General features: G+C 43.8%; 1 protein-coding gene across 1 annotated transcript in view; it reads left to right on the top strand.

The window, feature by feature from the left end:
- Nucleotides 1-22930, top strand: part of T265_04865 (hypothetical protein) — a gene marked incomplete at both ends in the record, with an annotated part of 23748 nt that extends 818 nt beyond the window's left edge. Inside the window, one exon of the mRNA XM_009169719.1 lies at nt 22878-22930. Within this exon, the coding sequence (XP_009167983.1) occupies nt 22878-22930 (53 nt within the window). The remainder of the gene's footprint in view (nt 1-22877) is intronic.
- Between the last annotated feature and the right edge of the window lie 209 nt (nt 22931-23139).

Raw genomic sequence — 23139 nt, 5'->3', positions numbered from 1 at the left:
ATGAGTGTATATTCGCTAATTTCGTGCAATTTGGTTTCAAGTAGAACATAAGGTTGACGGAAACCCGGGGACTGCGCCTACCTGATGAGCCCCAAGAAGGGCGAAACCGGTCGTTGGCTGCCGATGGATTTTCAGCAACCTTACGGGTAGTACATTACAAAGATTCATAAGTCCCCTTACACTAACGACAACTTATAAATGGCTCAGAAAAGATGTAGAATCCAACCAATGAGTGGAGCATCCTTCTGAGAGGCAGTCACCCAAGGAACAAGTGAACGGGCTTGATCATGTGATACCCTGATTGAAGGTTGAGAGAAAGGATAGCACAGTTTAGCCAATCTTCCTTACCCCTCAGTTTGCTTGTTGCTCAGTTCTTTTCTGGTTCACATGATGATATCTTAAGAGGTGAACTTTTCCTTTCCTGTATGGCAGCGCTGCTTACTGAGGTTTACTTTTGGGGCACTTTCTACTCTCACGCTTTGTGGATGATGTTGCACACTTGGCATGTTGATGTTGATCAATGAGTTTGCGCATGGCAGTTTAAAAATATGGTCTTTCTCACTTTGAAAATCCACCATCAGAATTCGTACTCACTTCAAACTACGCCCGGTCCTAAAAATAAATGTGACGACGACATCCCATTGATCTATCAACGGTAGAAAAATGACACCCAAATGATGGAAAAGCTCACGAGCTGATAGATATCTGGTTATGTGCGACAAATTGGGGGCAGCGCTAGGAGTAGCAGCATATTTGCCTGTGCAATCCTAATGGTACCGTATGCTGTTGTTTGAACGAATGGCTTCCAGTCTGATGTGGAATGGAAAATCGTTCCGGTTCTTCATGGGTTACGAGCAAAACATTATTGGACGAAAAATCCTGATAGACTGCGCTCTCGTGACAACACTGACACCATAAGGTCATCCATAGTCTAAGTCAGGAACCCTTTTTCAAGTATTACAGAGAAGTAATCTGTATTTTTAGTTGAAATACAGGGACACATCTGTGGGATTCTTCCCATCGATTCCGGAATCAAACTTCCATCAGAGGGTTTTGAATTTGTGTGAGTTTATTATGTCTCCTAGGGTGTCTGGTAACGCGGCGTATCTCTGAATCATGATTTTCTCGTTTCGGAAATCAAGACCGTAGAAGACGAGGCCGTGTATTGGGACAGGGCTACTGTTGTTGAAAAGGCGACAACATATAGAAGAAACCATGACTCTATGGTGTACGAAGACTATATGTACAAGTGAACTAGTGTCCAAAATTTAGGTGCGCGTCAACTTCATGGGCATACGGGAGGATATAGACAATTGTGCTCACTTCAGTGAAGGGTAGCATGAAGTTTGATATAAGAAAACCGTAGCTGGCCAATCTCTCCAGATGGTTTATCGGTGAAGAAACACCTGCGTATGGTGGGCTAGCATCCGAAAGGAATTGATCTGATGGGCGTCGGTACGTGTGTCCTATAGCACAAACGGTTTTCTCGAAGCCGGATTTCCTAATCCGTCGGAGTACGACAAACCCCTATGAGAACTGAGCAATCACTTTGGAATAAGATTATTAGATGCCTATTCAAGTAATCAACCTGTTTAAAGGCGATAACATTACCGTGAATATCGCGACCGTATTTGGAGAAGGCGTGCTAGTGTCAACAATCAATTTCTCTACGTCTAAGCATAACACCCAATTCCCCCAAAACCAGGTCATATGTCACACCGACCATTACCAGGGGGCTACTCAGTTTGAGTTTATTTACTTAAATGGCGGTTTGGGTACGTCATAAACCATAAGCCATAAACTTTCATTTCAAAGATTGATACTGGGATCGTAGGACGTGTTTAAGTGCTCTCAACGTGCGTGACTATTATTGCATTCTCAAAATGTAGGTTTTTTCACTTGTCGATTTCTCACTTTACTTCATCATCATCAAATCCCTCATACAAACTCTGGCCAAAACCAATGCCCTCTCCATGTACGCCCGCTTTTCCCCTTCAGCACTAGAATGCGTCATTATCCCCTGCTTTAAGGACGCTAAGAATTTTATCTTTTTTTCACTTTGCAAGTACGGTCACATACGAGTTTTGTTCTTATTTGTACTAGCTGTGTTCCCTTTAGCACCGTATTAAATATCGTCCGCTAATTATCATCTGAAATTACCATAGACTTGAGATTGTAAACACTCCGACTACATGTTGAATGGAGGCGTGTTGCACGAGCAGAAGCAGTAAGGAATTCAAAGTTTCCTGTCAGAAATTAGAACCGCAGTTACCAGGGCCTCCTTAAACTGATTCTCCTCAAGCACTTGCCTCCGCAATATGAACACTTTGGTGAAATTACTTCTGTTGGCACATTCCTCACAAACCCCACAAATATGAGGCACGTGGAAACATGTACCTCGTCAAGCGTGCAAATATAGCATTCCTACAGGTTCCAGGGAAAAGAATCAGGTTTTATACTATCCAGAATAATAACAAAGGTCCTTAAACGCCATACGGCAGCTTCGGTCTCTTTCATCCTCATAGTTTATTCCCCAACATTCCAAACAGTAATTCTTTGACGACACTATGCCGGGTGCACAATACAGTGATACGCATGCGAAGTCGGTTCATTTTCTGTCAGCTGATCATCATGAGAGTGACCACAGACCATTCAGTCAGAAGTATCCTTCCAATTTAGCTAACTGTCACCACAGGGCCAGCGAAAATTCTAGCAAGCCACAGTCCAGCACCTTTGAAAAACCAAAGTTGCGGCGAGAAACCTGGCCAACAATAATGAGTACGAAGAAACTACTTTTCCTGAGCGCATTGATATTTCTGTGCATTGAACCGAAGCCTCTTCCTGGTTGATTTTCGAGGATGCGACACTTGGTTTTGACGACTTTGCGCGCACGTCCACTGGTCAAGCCGAGCGGTCCCGCTTCGGATGTCACCTCGTTGGGATATGAACCCTCAGGGTCAACCGAAATTATTTTCTTTTCGGTATGGTTCTCTCTTGGGAGGCACAATACAATACCGGCTCCTTATCATAACTTCAAAACAGTCTGATGAATGCGGTCGGGTTTTGGAGGTTGTTTATAGTGTTACGGGTATAGTGTTTGGCAGAGATGTAGCCGGCAAGCAGAGCAAAAGGTTGTTTCTGTTGAGTGAGTTGAAATAGACCTCACCACCAGTACACTATCAGACTTAATGGTAAAAGCTTCATTTTCACTCAAATGCAGCAAGCGATTTGCAAAAGTGCTGCACACCTGGACCCGAGGGTGAATTGCCAAATATGGTTTGGTCGCGCGCATGACGAAGTGGATATCCTTTCGGACTGTCACCTCGACCTCGATTTCCCATGGAGACCTTTAAATCAGCTACCCAAAACCATCCCTATAAGCTCGTCGTAACCAGTTATTCAGAAGTACACAGCTGAGATACCAAGCTGTTGGAAGTAATGGCAGCCCACATTATCAATTTTTAACAAGCTGAATATAGGTTCAATGGAACCCCGGTTGAAGTAGTCCAACCTGATTTGTCATTCTCTTGGCCTGAGCGAATCTCGGATGAGCGAGTGCACATGAATAACGTAGCAGAATGCGCAACTCCTTTCTTGGAACTACTCATAGGTTCCTGAATACTCTTCGGAAAATATACTGCCCTATCTCGAATACCTTACCGACTGGAACATGAGGCGGCCTTTGTGCTACATATCAAATTGAAGAATATCATGAGTGGGAGATTTAGCCGGAGTTCAGTTCAGTCTCTCGTTGAAACTGAATTGGTGTGCACATGAGTTTATTCCGTGCAGCCCTTTGATTCAATACCAAAACATTTCCGTTTCTAAAAATTCCTCATTCACAGCAAACCCGACTACAACAAACTAGGTTTCTACACCACCGACGCTAATGAGTCACATCTTGTCTTACTTCCAGGGGGTCGGTGTCGAAATAGGTTGATCACATTCGGGATTTACGTGTGGATGGTCATTGTCTAAAAACACTGGAGGAATGTCAAGTCGTTGAATGGCAGCTCCATCAACTTAATCCAAAATTTTTGCTTTGGCAGACTTAGGTTACTCGGCAGTTTGTTGCTCATAACTCTAATTCTAACAGAGCCGAAACCCTCACAGTGGAACCATGTGACACCGCTGTGTCGTTACGTACCCCCTAATCGTGCCACTCGCTATCACACTCACCACCTACCAACCCGGCATAACCAAATTGGGCGTTCTCATTCGTGAACTGATTTACTGTTTGATGCGCAGCAGACATTCGATTCCTCTACTTAAGTTTAGACCACATTGTCAGTGTGACGCCTTTTGTGAGACGACAAACAAGTAGAAAATACGTAAAAGCCCAGCCGCATGTTAGCAAACTGGTGTGTAAGTAACCGCATCTATCCTCGTTCACTAAAATGTTCGCGCTTCATCAATACTCTGTCCAATCTAACCTGCCATGAGTAGACGATATATTATAGGGCGTTGGACATGCGGGCTGAATTTGATCGATCACAGGAAGAGGTTCAGATAAAATAAACACTCAGGAACGCACCCTGCAATGACAGCGCTGTGGGATACGGGTATCCGACTCTGGTTGAGGTTTCCACCCCGTGGTTTCGGAAACAAAGGATTCTGGATAGTATAGGAGAGACGCAGAAGCGTTCAGCACAAGGAGTGAAGGACGGTTCACATCGAGTTCCAAGGTAGGCAGATCTTGTGCACACATTAAATTGGTACTAATCTTGGACACTGGTAAAATGACGCCCCGATAACAAACTAACCATATTGTCTAACGAAAACCAATTTGAATGTCCATATCTTAGGTTTTGTTGCAGTAGATTAGAAGCGTGACCTGGTGAGAATTTTGTCCCACCGAGCGTAAATTTGCCCAAAGAAATAAAACTCTCGGAACAAACTCTTTTGGTAACCCTTCATCCAGATCGAATGATTCAGTTACACACCAAACATAATTAATTCCCTTCCTACTACACGCAACAATGAATATCCCGACTCCATTCGATTGCTCACACTCAACGTCACTCCACTGTTGTAAACCAGTGAGTCTACCAACCTTGTCATTTATCAGATCACCCGCGGTTGCGAGGATACAAAAACTGGCAGAGTAAGCCTGCACCAATGTCAGTGGGTGGCCTAACATAGTGCGAAATATCAGATGCACCCTAACCGATTGCCAAACGTTTGCCGACCACATGTCATCCAGTCGAGATCAATCAGTCATTCACATTTTCTGTAGACAATCAAACGCCTTGGATTCTGCCTTTTGCTGAATTAGTGTTGAAAACCCTACAGCACCCAGCAATTTGCCAGAACCAACCTCCACTTATTCTACTATTTTCACGTGTTTTCTCCAATTCCTTACTACTCTGTCGAATAGCATGTGCATGATTCAAGTTAAGGACTAGTGAGAGTATGAGAAACCGTAGTACTTCGCCATTCCCAAGAAGAGGTACTTTAGCTAAGATGTTCGACTAAATTCAGATTACAAAGAGGTCTATATGATAACTGTAAACCACAAATCAAGCCTGAATGATCAGTGGTGTTGAAGAGTTCGGTAAATTGCGGGTCGTTAGACAGAGTGCCGTATACATCACCGAATATTGTTAAAAGATCGGCATACGTGGCTTTCAGTGCGTACGCAATTGATAATTATTTTCGTGACAAACTGTTGTTTTCAACCTCTTCGGAAAGGTCACATTCCTCCATGGGTTTATTGCACACGCTAATTTGTAGGATTTATTCTAAATCCTACAGGAATTTGGGCTTTTTGAAAGAGGACAGACAAACGTGTGGGGTTCTCGGCCGTATCCCAACGTTTTCGAGAAGCAACCCATTTTCTAGGCCAGTGTGTTTGACTGAGACGCCACCTCAGGGCTGGTGAATCCGAACCGGGCTTTTATGAAAGTTCATGAGTAGCCATTAGTTAACGAAAACACGTGAAACTCCAGGACTCATACAATCGACCGCTAAACTCCATTCTGCCTCCCCCCGACGTCAACGGTCATTTGGCCTGCAATTTTTGTGGTATTTACGTCACTGGAAGAATAGGCGCCTTTAACAATCAACTTTTGTGAAAGAATGAGGAATGCGTGAGGTTCATGGGAAAGCCAAAGCGCAGGTGGTCAATACGTGAGAAGAAAAGTCATGTGATAACTTGGTTTTGGCAAACAGCTGAAACGGCCCTTTGCATCACCTAGTAACTAAAGCGCTAGTGGGAATGTACGATGAAGATTTACTTTTACCACTCAAAATCAACACCTACTGAGTGTTGGCAAGGCTGGTAAAACTCACCACTTTGATCCATTTTGACGTATACAAAATTAATAGGCGATTAAAAGCGTCAGCGTGATAGAACAGCTTCCTTCCTTCCTGCGTTTAAAACCTACTTCCTATGAATTACAGAGTTGTTTATACGATTTATGGTAAGCACTGCTATCCTCCGCGTTCATCGGTCTTTAATTTCTGCCATTGTTCTGGCCATAACGACATGCCAGTCCACCGCTTTAGCCGTCTACCGGAAACCAAACAAGTACACGGCATTTTTCCACGCTTAGGTGAGTCGGATGCTTCAGCTGGGAAATAACTTACCGGTTTGTTTTTAGTTTCTTACTTCCTGAACAGTCCAAAAGGCGGACCAACCTGGGCGACTAGGAAGAACCTATATTGGTGTACAAATTAATTTTGGGTAGTACCATTCCTCTCACTCCTTATAAGTAGTGTCAATTCATTGGAGGCATTTCTTATACGGCCTTGTGCGTTCGTTTCGTCTGGTTACCTCTCGTAGCTTGAAGCCGACGAAAGCTCCGTTTGGGAAGCAATCCCTCATGTGACTGGTCAACAGCACCGGTTTGAGGCGAAGCGGGTCCGTTTGATACGTTGCTGGTGTCCATCCGACGATCGTTCGTCTCATGTTTTCCGTCAGAGTAATGTTTCCGGCTAGTTACTAACGTGACCCGCTCAAATGGAACAAATTATGAGTGACATGAGACAAAAAAGAGTCTGTTTTGTGTAAAAACATTGTCTCTTCTAGGTGCCGTGGTCATGTGTGGCCGTGTCTAATATTCACCGCTCTGGGCGTTGGGTGGTCTGTTCGTCTTTCACTGACAGAGAGTTACTTCCTCTTTCACTCAAGGATGCCGCTTGCTCAGTTGCGATAACACATCAGCCCCAGAGTTGGGAGATTACATTTATTACAAAACAGATACCAATTTCTACTCAGCTCACTCGCGATAGCTTGTCATGCATTTTAAAAGAACGCAATGGGATCAAGTTACTCCGTTCAACGAACAAAAAATGGAGTCAGACTAAGGATTTGCTCGTCGGAACCTCACATCTTGGCCTACAAGATATTTCAAACACCACAGTTTCATTTGAACCAAATGGTTTTTCCCCAGAGTCTGATTCTTTTTATTCTGAATACGATTTTTGCGGTAGAAATGGATTGGAACACCAGTCAGTATTTGAATGGTTTTAGGTTTGCGAGTAAGGTATCCAGAAATCAAGCTTTTCTTAATGAAAAGGAAATCAAATCGGCCACAAGCAACATTGACTCAGCCTTTGCACAATGAAATCAATGACTCCGTCTAGTACCCACACAATGCTCTTAACGGCAAAACCTTTACGGGTGGAGTAAAACTTTTCGCGCCAAAACGTTGCGTTTTGCTGCGTATGTACTCAAAGCAAAAAGTACTCTGATCTAGGTTCATTTTTTGCAGATCCCCAAATTCCATTGTCCACTGGAACAATCATACCTCTGGTGGAATAATTCCTCAGCATCGCTGAGGCCCCCGGATACCTAAATGGGGCTCAAAAGTTTGGACTGGTAATCTCAACTTAGTTGCCCGATCGCTTTAGTCTATCAGGGACACGTCACTGCCTTCGAAAATTTCATTCCATTGTGCGAATACTGAGCGTCACAAAACCGCATTCAGACATTATTTACCGCCGGTCAGGTCAGCTGATTCAAATGATACAAACAAACGAACAAACTCTATAGTTTTGCGTGGGGCGAATGGAAAATGAACTCATACTGACGTGTATCAGTGCAGGTCAGTTGCACGTTAACGCAGGCACTATCCAAACACGGTGAGACGGCACAGCTATCAGGTAAACATTTCTGACATGCTGAAGAGTGTTCATGAGCCCACTAGGATTTTCTGAGTTCATTTGTGCAGTAGGGCACCTTAATAACAAATATCGTATGGGTCCAAGAAAACGGTGTCAGTCGTTGCAAGTTTCAGTTTAGTTCGCAAGCAGACATTCTCGTCTACCATGCAGACTGTTCACTCTCTTCATTTATTTCACATTGAATAACAAGAAATCATAATTTGGCTGTAAATACTCTAATGCGTCGAATATTTGTGGCTATAGTTCGGTGAAAATTTATCGCAACTGCGGGGCTTCCTCCAATTTCATTAAGGTATGAGGTGAGTTCCGAGAAAAAACGGACATCGATACGAGAGGTAATCAATATTCCTTCAGTATCACCAGTGGAGGCAAACCCAATGAACAGTGTCCCAGTGTGATTGTGACGTTTAACTGCGTGTTGCTTTGATTCCATCATGAAAAACGGCAGTAAACCTCGATGTTCAGCTCTTTGTTGCATAAATAAAAAACCTGAGATCTCTTCCAGTAATCTTCTCGCTAACCTGCTTCCGGGCAGTTATTCAAAACTGATCAAAATGAAACAATACTTTTTCTAGGGGGGGGGGGAGGTAATAGAGCATTTTTGTATGGAAGACCGTCTTCATGGTTCTCTTTAAATTATTCCACCCTCCTTGACTGTTGTTGCTTTTCTTTCCCATACTTTGTGGCGTATGATGTCGTAAACATTCCTGCATTTTTGAAGTCACACTGAACCGATCCAGTTTAGTGTGACTACCAGTCATGCTAGTGGCACCACCAGAAGAATTCTGTTATGGCGAATTCAATCACAGTCAGAGAACAGTGAAACTGAAACTACCTATTCTCTATGATGTTGATAACCACAATGAATATAACATAGCCCACTATATAATGGGGTATCAGTTAAGTACTTTTTGATTGTAGCTGCATTCGTCGCAGAGACACTTTACCGATGATACCCTGAAAGAGCCCACTACGCAGGTCTCAGGCTAACCGAGACATGGGTGGAATTTGTTCCCGGTACCCCTGCCCAACCCCTTTGCTAGGTCAACATTCGCGATGATTCAACAGACGCAAAAGTACAATCCGCGCTTGTGCATATACACATGTATCTGTACGTGTAAACGTAGTAGTAAACAGTAGTTGATTCTGTGTGTGTCAATTTGTGTTCGCATATCTTGGAATAGACGATCAAACAAACAAACAAACAGACGAATAACCGTGGTACACGACTGATGTGTAAGGACAACAGGAAAAGCTTTCGAAAAATGTGATGACAACACATACAACGGGTACTGTACAGTTTCTGCGTCGGGACTGGGGAAGTGTGCGTGGAACTCACATTCACACGTCCCACCCGTTGCGTGTACCGAACACAACATATACAAAGGTGCTCTTTCACTGGAAACCTCACGATCGCATTCGTCGCTATTTAATTGTCTGGTTCTTTTCATCCGTGAGAGAAACCAGTGAGCAGAGCAGTTGCCCAAATGTGAACTGGAACAAGCTAAGAAAATTTGTCTTCATATCTACGATGACATGGAGAAAACGAGATGTGTTTGATAAAAAAAACTGGATAACTTGTTTGAGGTAGATAAATTGAATGCTCCAGCATTCAGGAATGTTTCGACCAAGGAATCACCATCGAGCAGTTGTCGTATCATGCCGTTTTGTAGTACGACCAGTGGGAACGCAGTTCTAATGAAAGCCGTTTGATGGAGAGGGAATCGAGTTGAGGGTGGAGTGGAAATCGCGTGGCAGGCTCAAACGGAATAGAAAGAGTTGAGGTAGATACGATCAATAGGTTTGAGCGAACTGATTGACTCAAGATGGGGTATTTGACGTCAAAGGAGTTTTTGTGCCGGCGGTGATTCTACTCATGAGATGATGCACCAGATCTTGAGCCATCGTGAGGTCCTTCGTCCGAGTTGCCATCTACGGCGAATGGATTGAACAAAATGAACATAGATTAGACAGAGAGAACACAATGGCGATATGGAAATTCATATTACGGTGCTTGTTGTGGCGCAGTGAATGCAGTAGGAACTCAGAGAAAGTCATTTGTCTGATAAATCTATGGATTGCGCTTGTAGTCATGTTATTGCAGCTAAGAAGCTAGCTGATGGGCACTGAATACAGAAAAACGGACAAACGACCTGCTACAGAGCCATCAAGTTTAAATACCTCCACATGGTCGAAGAGCTCAGGAAATCACGTGAATTAGTGAAAATAGGGAGAAGAGCTGATGAAATAACAAACAGTCAAGAACAATAAGAAATTACGCTAACATACAAAAGCACGCAGGATCCCAAATGATGAAATGAAAACAGCAGGCGCGGAAGGATTGGAAGAGAAACTGACTCGTAAACTGCAGTTTAAGGTCCAATTAAACTTTCCCTGATGTTTTGGTATCCTAATTCCGCTTGGGATTTACGTGGTTGGAACGCAGTGTGATCTTTTACACTCCGTATAAAACTATATCCGACTACTACCACCACTTCGAGTCCGAATATATCCAAGGACCGCGAATGATTCGGTACGATTTCATTGAAACAGTATCACATTGACCTCGTCGCATCACTAAAGTACATCCTCAATCGATCCTATGAGTTGAAGACTAGAATCATGACCCTCACAATGTGCAAAAAAGTAACTACATTGCCCATCTAAGTTCAATCGACGAGGTAGATTTATCAGGCAACTTGAAATCAGTGTGACAAGAGAAGACTTTGGAAGTCGGCGAAAAAAGGAGTAGATTTTTGTTACAACCGAATGATCGGAAGTTCATTGCGGGGGCAGTGTATTTGAAACAATTTCTGTGATCAGCACTACAATAAATGACCTTCTGTCTGCCGTCAAAAACATTAACTAGCATCCGGGCCTTCCACCGAACGTTGAAGGCGGTTAAAATCAAGCTGAATTAATGATGTTCCTAGATTTGTTCGGTGAGTTTCATCACTAATCGAGATGACATCATCAGTGCATTGTTAGAAAGCGTAGAGGGGCGTAACGATGAGTTGGTGGTTGTGGTTTCTAGCATTCTAGTTCTGCACTGAATAATCAGCTTTCCTTGTATCTGCTGCTCCTCCCTACGCCATACATTACAGTTGCATTTCGCCAACCGTGCTTCTTCTATGGCAACTGTGTGCTGAAATGACACTACATTGGAGTAAGTTGCATTGGGTGTGGAAACTAGTGGAACAGTAGACAACCAACTCTTCATGGAGGGATAACTAAGCATCGACTGGAGCCGAGTTCAAAATGCCTAAATGATAGCTGGCAGCTAAGGCACCTTCATACGCGGTAAGTGAGCCTGCTGGAATAAAAGATCATCTTCTATCCAAATACATTTGGCAACCGAAAAATTAAGTTATATCTCTCGTTAACACCAATGCAGTTAGCAAATGGGTGTATTTCTCCAAGAGTCCTTTTCGTTCTGACGAGAACAGGACAGTGTTGGTTGTACAGGGAGTTTTTTCCGACAGTTTCGCTGCGATTAGAAGTCACTTTTCACACAGTTTGAATAATGTTCTCCGGGCGACAGGTGTCAGTCCGTTGAGATGCTGAGGTTGGGTTCGAAGCACGGACATTCCCGGTCAGTAACCTTAACCAATGAGCCATTTCGAGCTCAGGCTGTCTACTGACTGAGATAGAATCCCCAGGAATTTGACCTCCGAGATGATACCAATATTTGATCATAAGGTGAATGGAGACAGAATGTAATAAAATGCTATTGGAATTTCAACTCTGGGGACAACATTAGATCTGCCGACCCGAAATTTTTATACTTGGAGAATATCATAATCCACGGTGTGGATAAGACGCAAAGTAATTACAACAATAAACCTGAGAAGGTGGTGATTATTTTTGAGGCATTTAATAAATCACAGGTAAAGAAACGGGACAAACATGCGTCCGTATTTTTTCTTCAAGCTTCTGGGGCACTGAGGTTGCTTAAAATTCAAGTTCAAATGACTTCGGATGCAGGTACTTACGAGCCTCTAAGTCTGCACACCCACCGATTTCCCAGACAGTCTCACTGTAGTCCTAAGCAAAACTTTGGTCTGATTACTTGTTCATTTACACACTCTTATTCCTACGCAGAGGGCTCAAAGCAAAGATTTCACGACTGATGTAGCGCACAGTATGTGATGCAGCCATTCGTGCCGCCATACGGACGAGCGGTCTCAAACCACTAGTTTGTGTTGAATGAAGCCCAAACCACTCCCAGCAGTTCAGATATGAAGAGGAAGGAAGACTGCCATATTTTAGGCCTGAAAATGACCAAGGAAATGTTTCAAAGTTGCAGACTGACTGCTGTGGACACAAAGAATGGGCATAGAAACTAGGAGGAGAGCTCAATCTCAGGTAAGACGTTCTTTTGTGTCGCTAGGTTGTTTGGTTTTCTAGCCGCAAGTCCGTCTGTCAGAAGCCATGGTGCTGCCAATTTGAGGCGGCAGCGATGGTTTGCGCGCATGCGCATCCGTACGTGTGCGAGCGACATCAAAGTGGACCGTCAGAGGGACAAACAGGCGGATGGCTAGGTGGGTAAACAGGACGGGCGGAACACACGCAGACAGGCGAATGCGATGCATGAGCTACCGGGTGAGAGAATCACAAGGAACCGACCGCTCAAGTGAACCGAACGCCGTGCCACACAGGACAGCAGCCAGACCTAAGGAAGTTTCATAGACAAAGCGCATGGCGGCATGATGTCGGCTGCTTTTGAAGTTGGGACAGTGACGTGCCCTAGTCGCTGTGCCGGTTCGACCCAGCACAGCAACCAGTTCGTTGAATGGAAAGAGCGGTGCGATGCACAGTGGTTCCCCCACAAATACGGGCTCGAAAAAGAACGACAGATTTGAGAAATCCCGCAAGTCGTACCAGTACTCCGACACTGCTACAACATCTATTACCACTCCTGCTACCAGTGATTGTAAGAGGCTTGCGTGACATTCTCATTAGAAAAGTGGAAACGATTATCCACTGCCACTACCATTTAGTAGGTAGATGTTGCTTCAGAGTTAGCTGCTTACTGCTCGAAGGACGAAACTTTATATTCTGTGACGGTTAGGTCCAGGGATCTCGAAAGCCCCCATGTAAGCTTCAGTAACGCGGCGGTAGTTCAGACTTCAAGCTTCCTCTGGATGACAGACGAAGCGTCAAAGAGACATGAGACGGGAGCATGTGATGTTAGAGTAAAATATTCCGAGCACCAAAAGGGCAACTTTATGAAGCCTCTAAGCTGTCTAACTGTATTTGTGGTATGCTAAAACATTGCCTCATTCCTTTATAATCCGAATAAATCGGCAGTGACAGAGCACTGAACTTGACTCAAGAGTGCCGCTTTGTGAGGGTTAAACTACCCCACTTCCATACACATACAGTTCAATTTTGTGTCTAAAAAGACTTTGATTTGAAAAAAAAAAAAACGGTTTAAAGTGGGTTGAATAGCAGCAAGCGCACGGTGACGACACTACAACGGTTTGATTAAAAACGGTGTGTCACACCCAAAATTACGCCATCAGGATATACCATGATGAGACGTAGACATTGTCTAAGCAGTAGACAGACGTCGTACAACAAGATGTGACGGAAGCGTGAACGGGAAGCGTGGAACGTCAACTGTTTGGACAAAGATAAGACGCTGAACGCGGAAAATAACAATAATGTGGCAGTATTTTATTGGGATTCAACCATATTTCGCCCTGTGTTTATTATGGAATATAGGCAAACCACTCACGAAATTACCACTTGTGGGTGTTTCATGATCATGATGCAACGGGCATTCCGCTGTTGTTGCTAATTACCTCACTCTGCTCGACTGAATGTCCGCCGGCTAGGCACAAAATAGCCATAAGATGTCAGCGGCTTGAACTAGTTGAATAACTTATGTCTGTCGGTTAGCCGAAAATGTTCTAACTTCACTGTGTCAGGAATACGGCCATTTCGCGTAGCAAAAACTATCACGGGAATACTGAATGACCATCTTAAACCATAATCTACAGACCACTGGGATGGGTGATTAAGTTGGATGAGCTAAGTAGAAAGGGTCATGGATATAGTTCTTCGAAGTATAGTTCTTTAAGCTCAGAATCATGGCCGTGTTTCAACTCTCCAATTCGGCCATCCCCCACAAACTTATTCAGTTGGATTTGTCGAATAGCTAGCTGAGTGACAGCAGACAAACAGATTCCGGACGAGGTGTGTGACACTAACTGTTGCATCTTGTTTGAAAATTAGGGTGATTGGATATTAACTGGATAAGAACCAAGGCCTCCGATGTTAATTGCCAAACAAAACAAAGCAGTCAGATCATTGGGTTGACAGAAGGTGCCACCGCTAACTAGCTCACCACTCTGCAAGTTCTGCGCACTTGGAAATCAGCAGTCCAACCCTATCATGCCAAAGTTTCTCCATAGCAGTGCTTGAGCGCAGCCTGGAAAACAGGGAGGCACCTTCACGAAAACACGGAGAGGGGCGCGTGAAAAAGGTATCAGTTAAGCCCGGTCATCTTGCTCAACTTCAAAGGATGAAATCAAAAGAACGCCGCACGTTAAAAAAAGAATCGTAAACACTGAAGTGCGCCCGCATATTCATACGCATATTTATACCTTTGTGCATTCTGCATGTGATACACCGCGAAGTGTGTATGCATTAAGCGTCGGCAGCAGTTGGTTGGTTGGAAAAGTCTTTGGTTATTAATGCAATAAATCCGATGCAACATTGGCTTATTTGCTGAGGCGAACTAGCAGATGACTTGTACCGTATCACTAGCAGCAGTAATTCGGCTTCTTTGGCGGCAGTGGCGGCTAGCGACCATGCGCCACGAGACCTTTGAACTCAAATATTGTTTCAGTGGCGCTGGAGGCGTCGGTAACATGTATGTACGGACAACATGATTATTATTACCACTATTAGGATAGATCATAGAGATGAAGCGGCGTCGTAAATAGGCGCAATAAAAACGTAAATGCAGAAAGACAAACACCAGACTAGTCTTGCGTTATAGATGGTGCCACACATGCATGCATGCATGCACATGTGTACCTACTTATTGGAGCGCGAGTTTCGCCACATCTGGTGTATGTGTGTGCGTGTGTGAATGCGTACTTACGTATCAACGTGTCAAGCGAATGCGCACGTCCGCATAGTCGACTCGGAGACAAACAGAGCGGCGGCTAAAGCGAACTAGAGGAGACTGTTGGTCAGAGGAGAGTAGTATGAGCTTGAAAGTAGGCACTGATGCAAAAGCTGTTAGTGTAGGGGTGTTGCAAGACTGTGGAATGCAAATAATGGGACACGGAAGGAAGAAAGGACGGAAAAGGTCTCTCGCGCACGGAGGAACGTTGAAGATAAACGGCGTCAAATCCCATCAGTATAAGGAAACCAAATAGACAAAAAACAAGAAATCTCTGAATCGCGACACAAGTGAAATTCAGTGCAGGGACTACTTGTAAGTAGTGAGGAAAATCCGACATTTCAGTGACGCATGTTGGTATGTATCTACGGTGGAAAACTGCAAGGTACCGTAACACTGTTCCTTCTCTATCCGGACATAACAGGAGCTCAAGAATGGTGGACTTTGATGAGCTGCACCAAGTGGAGTGGCTTAATCTTAAGAGAAAGTCAGGAGGGCAAATTAGTCTCTTGCTGCTCCCCGTTTGTTCCCTTAGCCACGACATGATTTTTGACGTGGCATTCCAAACAAGAGGTACAGGCATAGCGAACAAATAGCAAACCCATTAGTTTGTGCATTTAGTTTTAGGTATAACCGCCTACCCTCAACTTAGGTTCCCCCAAATTTAGGCGAGTCTGGCCGGATCAGCACGAAACTGAGTACCAATGACCTGTTGAGACCTGCAGAGATGTAAAACATGGAGAAGGGAAAGTTATTACCAATATAAGTGGCAACTCCACCAGCAGGCAGATCGACTCTTGTTGTAGACTACTGAAATGCATCATTAAGGTGCGATTTACCAAAGAGTACCTATCGTCTATTTTCAACACCCTATGACTTTGGTCTTCGATACCATGAGCGTGTAAAAGAGGCCATCGTTTCAGCGTAATACACTCATTTGCAAACAAAATTGGTTTTGCGAGAAACTCACCTGGAACCCAGCTTAATCTCTCTCTTTTGATGTTTCCAGGCAACTGAATGTGCTGTGCCAGGACGCTTCGTGTTTCAGTTGGCACGATATTTGAGATATCGCGACACATTTATAGACGTAATACACTACTCATGAAAAACATCATAAACGAGAGATTCAGCTGGGTTCCAGGTGAGTCCTTCGGTAAACCAAATTTGTCTGCAAATGAGTGTATTTCGCTAATTTCGTGCAATTAGGTTTTAAGTAGAACATAGGTTGACGAAAACTCGGGGACTGCGCCTACTTGATGTGTCTCCAGATGGGCGGAGCCGGTTGTGGGTTATCGAAGAATTTTCAGCAACCTTATGAGTAGAGCAGTACATTGGCCATCATCTCTATTTAAGTATCTTGTCACGATTCCCAAGACGTTCTAGACAAGATTTCGGCCAAACTACGATATAGCAACGAATCGCGACACAGCAGCAATCTGCATCACTAATGAAAATCGTTTTGTGAGTAAGAAGGTGTGTATGGATTCGTATCATATCGGAAAATCGAAACCTCATCAGAAGTATCGAACACAGCCAGACTGTCGTAGCTAGCTGGTGCCACCAGCTTCCAATCCAGTATCATGGGACGATCTTCCCTGTCTGTGAAAATTGTCTTATACACTGCCATTGGAACGCCTTCGTGACATCGACTGCCATTCTTTTTTCCCAAGGTTATGTCAGCAGCAAGTTAAGCAATCCTAATCGTCCAGGGTGGAACTTTTCTCACAAACTTTCATCACGTTTTTCCACTCGTGCTTCCAAATGATGTGAGTATCAACCGGTTCCGCTCACAATGGCAAATGAATTGCATTTAGACATGCAGCATTTGTCATCCTGGGGTATCTCACCCGGCTTATATGTCTGATACTAACAATGGCCTTCCGGGCATTTTTCATTTTCGATGCTCCCATCATCCTAATCAGACGATGCGTCCGAGTCTTCCTTTCGACAGTGTTCCCCTGATTCTCTCTGGCCTTTCCAAGCGGTGTTTCAATAGATTCAGTTCGGTTGCTAGCTACCTGATGCTCATTATCATGCACTTGTACGCAGCAATTTTGCATGGTTCAAGCCCCAATCGTAATAAATCATGAGCCACTACTTGATTCATCTAACCACTGATCATCAGATCTTTGGGCCACATCCCGCTGACATGCCTCGTCTGCAGTAACCGCTTAACTTGTTTTAATGACCATCGGGCACTCTTCATATGTTGGATATGTGCATCAAACCTGAATGGCTAACATGCATTTACCAACAGTTTGAGAGTAAACAGATTCGTTTCACGACTGAAAATTACGGGTCGAGAGTTGGCAGGTATATGTAGAAACAGTGTTCTCAATGACGAAAGTGAACTACCACAATGAAACGACGCCTTTTGAAACTGACGGCAACAAACGGGTACCAGTAGCCGAATGATCCTTGGTAAAATGTTCTATTCTTAACTAGGGTTCCCACTTTTACAAACGTAAAAGGGAACGCGTAACATGTGAACAGCTCGATTGACAATATGGTCCTGTTGTCCCAGGTCCTGTCTTCTGACCATGGGAATAGATGCGTAATCTGGGAACAGGCATTCGAACAGCTGCCACTTATTCCACTGCTGCTGATGCTTTTATGTGGGTACAACTGTGATCTGTTCCATGGCTAATGACACAACGAGAAAGCACGACCATATGACAGACAGCAGCTCAGTGGTGGGTGGTGTGAGGACACGATACAGTCAGTAGTCGGTGATCGAATAGATGTTTGTGTGTGTGTGTGTGTGTGTGTGTTGGGGTGTAAAAAACCTGTCCACCAACAAAATGAATCTGCGGTTGTGGGTCATGGATGTTCGGACAGGCTAACTGACAAAATCACTGAAAATATCCCTACATTCCTATACATGGATTGTGGTGATCATGTTGTTGTGTTAACACATGTTTAGTGACGTTTGCAATTTAGTTCACAGCGTTTACAACAAAGCCTCTCACACGGATGCATACTCAATAACAACGCTTCCAGGGGTACTGGGAAGACTGGAGGGTTTATGTGCCTGCTCAGAGGAAACATTTCCGTAGAAAAACACGATACCTGATGTGTTAGAGAGCGAGCAGTTTACGTTCACTTGGTCAATTGGAACAACACACTGTATGAGATACAACCCATAACAAAATTATATGAGCGCTGATGAAGTGTTTCATTTTCGTCACCCCTTGTGTGAGAATTTGCAATAGAATCAAGCAAATACCAGGTGTTCTGGCTATTATTTGCTGCCTCTCCGTGCGGAGACGCACCGCAGTTTCTGTAAGATATAAATATGAAGTCTGTCATGTAGGAAAGTGTGCGTTATAGTCCAATCGCCAGGAGGTTGGCCCAGGGCCGAGAAGTCATGGGGTCGAACCTCACCCAGGGTTGTCTGCCCTTTTGTTCGAATGGTATATATCTGGGTTTCTATAAAACCATTCAAAATCTCCGTATACATATAAGCTCAACAGAATTACTTAGTAACGGTGCTGTTCCAATTAAAACCTGAATTTGATGTGGAGCTGTCAGATCCTGAGGCATTTGTGTGAAGTTTGATACTGCATGTTAGACACGCGTGAGACATTTCTTTTGCCCGTACAACTAGCTTTAAAGTTATAACCGAACAGTGAACTCGAGATAACTCAGTTGTTAGGGCTCGAAGTTACTGATCAGAAGGCTCGTGGTTCGAGCTCAACCTGTGTATCTCGACTGTTCCTGTCTAGCCTTGGGCTACTAGGCAGTACAACAGTTTTCATTCTTCTTTCGGGTGGCATAGCAGGTACGCACTGAAACGGCCTTACATCCTAAGGAGTTTTATAACGATCTTGGATTTATCTTAATAAATTTGTCCCGATATGAAACTTAAGATGCGGATAACGTAAAAGCCGAACAGTGATGGGTCTTTAGACTCATATCTGGTACACATTACTCCTCCATAAGACGGCTACAAAGAGAAGGCGGGCCTTTATAGCCTCTTTGGGGTTCAAAGAAACCTGTTCTCCGAGAATACTGTGATTGCTGTCAAATTTGTGAACAACCGAGCCCAGATTTCCCAAGGATGTCGAATGAGTCGAAACAACTACAGCTGTGCCCAAAGTGCCCGGATGGATCATCAGTCACGGGGAATTACAGAAAAGTAAATCTTACTGGTACTCTCTGGGGAATTTGAAAAATAGTGCAGTTCCGACGGTATAAATTGGAAAAATAAAATCCAAACAATAAAAGACCGTCTCGTTCGAAGAGTTGGCCTGTCACTCAGCGATCATCCGGGCATTAAATACCATGTTCTTCACGTTTCACCAAACACACCTACTGTGTTCAGACAAGCAACGACACGTACGGAGAAGACTTCTGTCCGTCAGTTCTTATCATTGACAAAAAACGAAAAAAACTTCCTATTCGGCGGATAGCACAGCAGCCGCTAACTGGGAAACATAATTTGTGGTCATGATCAACGTGGTGAGCGCCCAAAATTGCACGCACATAAGTTTTAGAAGATTACAACAAAGAAAACCGGTGTTCCTTAAGAAAAGGCACATCCCACTGAGGTGAAAAAAACCTCATGTGCCCTGTTTTGCTTTCGGCCTCAGCGGAACAAGCCGCGCGGTGCCGGTTTTTGCCGCAACACCGTGTAAAATTTGTAACACGGTTGTGAAAAATACCGAATGAGAATGGAATAATTTAGAAAACAGACGCCTTATAACATGACCTTTCCGATAGAATCTGAAACGTGTAATGGAAAATATTAGATAGGAACCGTCATTTCCATTTAGTTTCCTTTTGATGTACAAGGAAACCAGAATTCCAATACAGTCTAAGCGGAGCCTAAATATGTGCTAACCCTTGTCGAATTTTATACACAGAACCATTAGAATATGTTAAGTACAGTTTAATTCACAATGCGCTGGTCAGGTGATCAAGTCGATCAGATCGTAGATCGTAGTGTAAAGAAGAGCGAAACATGACGGTGTAGATGACCAGGTCGAACAAGCAACTGTCAATGATCAAGTACACAAAATAGAGGCTCTCTATGACAAAGAATTCTGCAGGAAAATTGTTTACAGGTATTTAACTGTCCTAAAATGTGCAGTAACTTAACTTCAAAGTCGACAAGCGCGTGGAGGAGTAAAGCGACGGCCAGGTACGGCAAACCATCACAAAGACCGCTTGAGGAAGGAAGGTTCACAAGACCGTTCCCCGTTAGCTACAATTTGGTTTGGGATTTTACCGCAGAGGACAATAACCTCTCAATGTTGTTCCCTCTTTAGCGAATTAATGTTTGTCCGTCGAGAGACAGTTCAAGTGAAACCACTGTGCGAAGTATTAGAGTGAGACGCAACCTGGTGTTTCTGATGTCAGTTGACTTCACTTTGTGATCAAAAGTTGTCATCTTGACGGGGTTGTCAGGCTTGAGCGTTACAACGAAACCGTGGGTTACATGGGTCTGAACTTCATTCCACCGGATTCAGTCAGGCCAAGAAGGCCAAAGAACATCATGATAAAGAAAACTGGGTTCGCAAGCCACCGCATTAGGAGGCGAGGTAAAGTCGGACTGTCGTTTACGATGATATGTGAAGGTAGTACGGTGTTTTCTTCAGAGCGATCAACATATCCATATTATTGGAAGCAGGAAGGTGTTTACCACTGAGGTGGAACAATTATAAAAATGCACACTCCGATCACCCGGAAAGTGAGCACCTTCGGTACGGTTGAATACAGTCGGAATACAATTAGGATTTACTGAGAGTCCGACACGGCTCTAAAGGTGTCTGCTGTTCGACGATATTTCATTCCATGGTTTAGTTCCATGAGAAAGACAAGCCGAACAATTCTGCCGTACGGTATGGCATGCGATTGACACCTGTACAGTGTAAAGCGAAGCTACAATTTCGGATGGGATCGAAAATAAAAATCATATTTAAAGATTTGTTCAGCGACCAGCTGGATAAATTCATTTGCCTGATCAGCAACCTAAATCCGGTGAGCTTGTAGAGTCCGTTTGATAACTACCCAGGAGACATTTCATACTAATGATGATAATAGTGCATAGTACCGTCGGCATGCAGATCAAAACATAAAGCTCGTTGTTATATTCGAATTATTGTTTATTCGACTGCATTTTGAGAAGAGACCTGAGGTGAGAGTTCGACATATTATGAAATATTTGTTGACATACGCCGGTCGGTTAGTACCGGCTCGTGAGCTGACCGGTTGATCTTGTCCACACAAACAAAAACAATCGAGAATCAATCAAATCAACATGAATTACGCACCCAACAGCTGCCAGCGACACTGGCGATGTCCGGAAGCATCTGAGCGTTAGCCCGAACTACTGACATTCAGCTCTGTAGCAACGCAGAGGTGTTTTTAAGTCTCCCCTCAGCCTTGAGGTGTCACTCGTCCACAGTGCTGTGTCTCGGCTCTATCTAATTAGGATGAGGTCCTTCGAGGGTTTTCAGTTTTAAACGGTCTATTTCTGACAAGGCTAACTTAACTGACCTTGATCATCCATCCATCATCAACCTTGACCTATCAAGTCAGGTGAGAGGAACGGGGTAATTTTACAAGTTTATTCCTGTATTCTGATTATACATTGAAGATTTGGTCATTTGCGTGCTCAGGTATCACCGCATTTTTTCAACCGTGAGATTGATTTGGGCCTGAAGACGAAATCTCCAGATCACCAGACAACCATAGTCTTCTCGACACTGATCCAAACACAGCGTTACGGCTCGGTCAGACAGTGAAAAACTGACTAGCATCGAACCTGCAATTATTCACGAGAAACACTATCCATTTCGGATTGTTCGTTGGATTAAATTCTGCCTGGAAATGAGTGTACGTGTGATACGGACTAAATCACTGTGTATGATGCAAGCTATCGTGTTACACAGGGACTAAGAAAGTAACTTCAGCGCACGAATCTGTTGCACAATGTAATCGGATACCGTGTGAACAAATGGAGAGATGTTAGAAAATTTCAGTAGAGTCTATAATTGGGTGAATGTGGTTTTGGCGGCCAGGTAGAAACAAGGATAGGAAGCTAAATTTCACGTGCATCAAGCAAACAACCATGAGAATGTTGACATCAATTATTAGATCTGGTGCTCCCAAAATGATCCGTTTTTGCGAAAATTACAGTAATGATGAAACTGTAAAAGTCGTTTCAATGGTACTAAATGAGTGTAGAAAACAGCATTTTAATCATAAAGGAAACTACCCACAAGGTTGCTGAAGACTCTTCGACAGCCCACGACCGGTTTCGCCCTTCTTGGGGCTCATCAGGTAGGCGCAGTACCCGAGTTTCTGTCTACCTTATGGTCTACTTGAACCCAAATTGCACTGTTTTCGAGAAATATACTCATTTGCAAATCAATTTGGCTTTCACGGGAGACTCAATTGAATCTCTCGTTTATGATGTCCTCCAACTGAATGTGCTGCACACAGGCCGCCTAATGATTCAGTTGGCACGATATTCGAGATATCGCAGCATATTTTCATAAAGAAAACTACTCACAAGTCTTCCGTGAAAACCAAATTGATTTGCAAATGAATGTATTTCTCGAAAAGCATTTTAATCACTTTAGTTTTTCATCCTGTGATCCTACAGTCAGTCCGCATCCTGGCGCAAAATTCGCGCTTATTGGAGCTCTGAACGTGTGATCGAAAAAGTCGGTTGTGATCAACAAAGATTGAGAACTAAGACGGCGATGAGTTCAAATTTTATCGCAGACTGAACCTCCATAGTGATAACCACTAATTCGGATGCACGGAGGTCAGAAATAATCCGTGACACTTTCTTGAATGTTCACAATATTTCGGACTACATTTGTCCAGACCAGACCGCGTCAAGCGTACAATTATAAAAAACT

Source organism: Opisthorchis viverrini (genome assembly GCF_000715545.1).
Source record: "Opisthorchis viverrini unplaced genomic scaffold opera_v5_84, whole genome shotgun sequence".
NCBI classification, from domain to species: Eukaryota; Metazoa; Platyhelminthes; class Trematoda; order Opisthorchiida; family Opisthorchiidae; genus Opisthorchis; species Opisthorchis viverrini.
The sequence above is the reverse complement of the archived record's forward strand: the minus strand, read 5'-3'. Positions and strand labels throughout refer to the sequence as shown.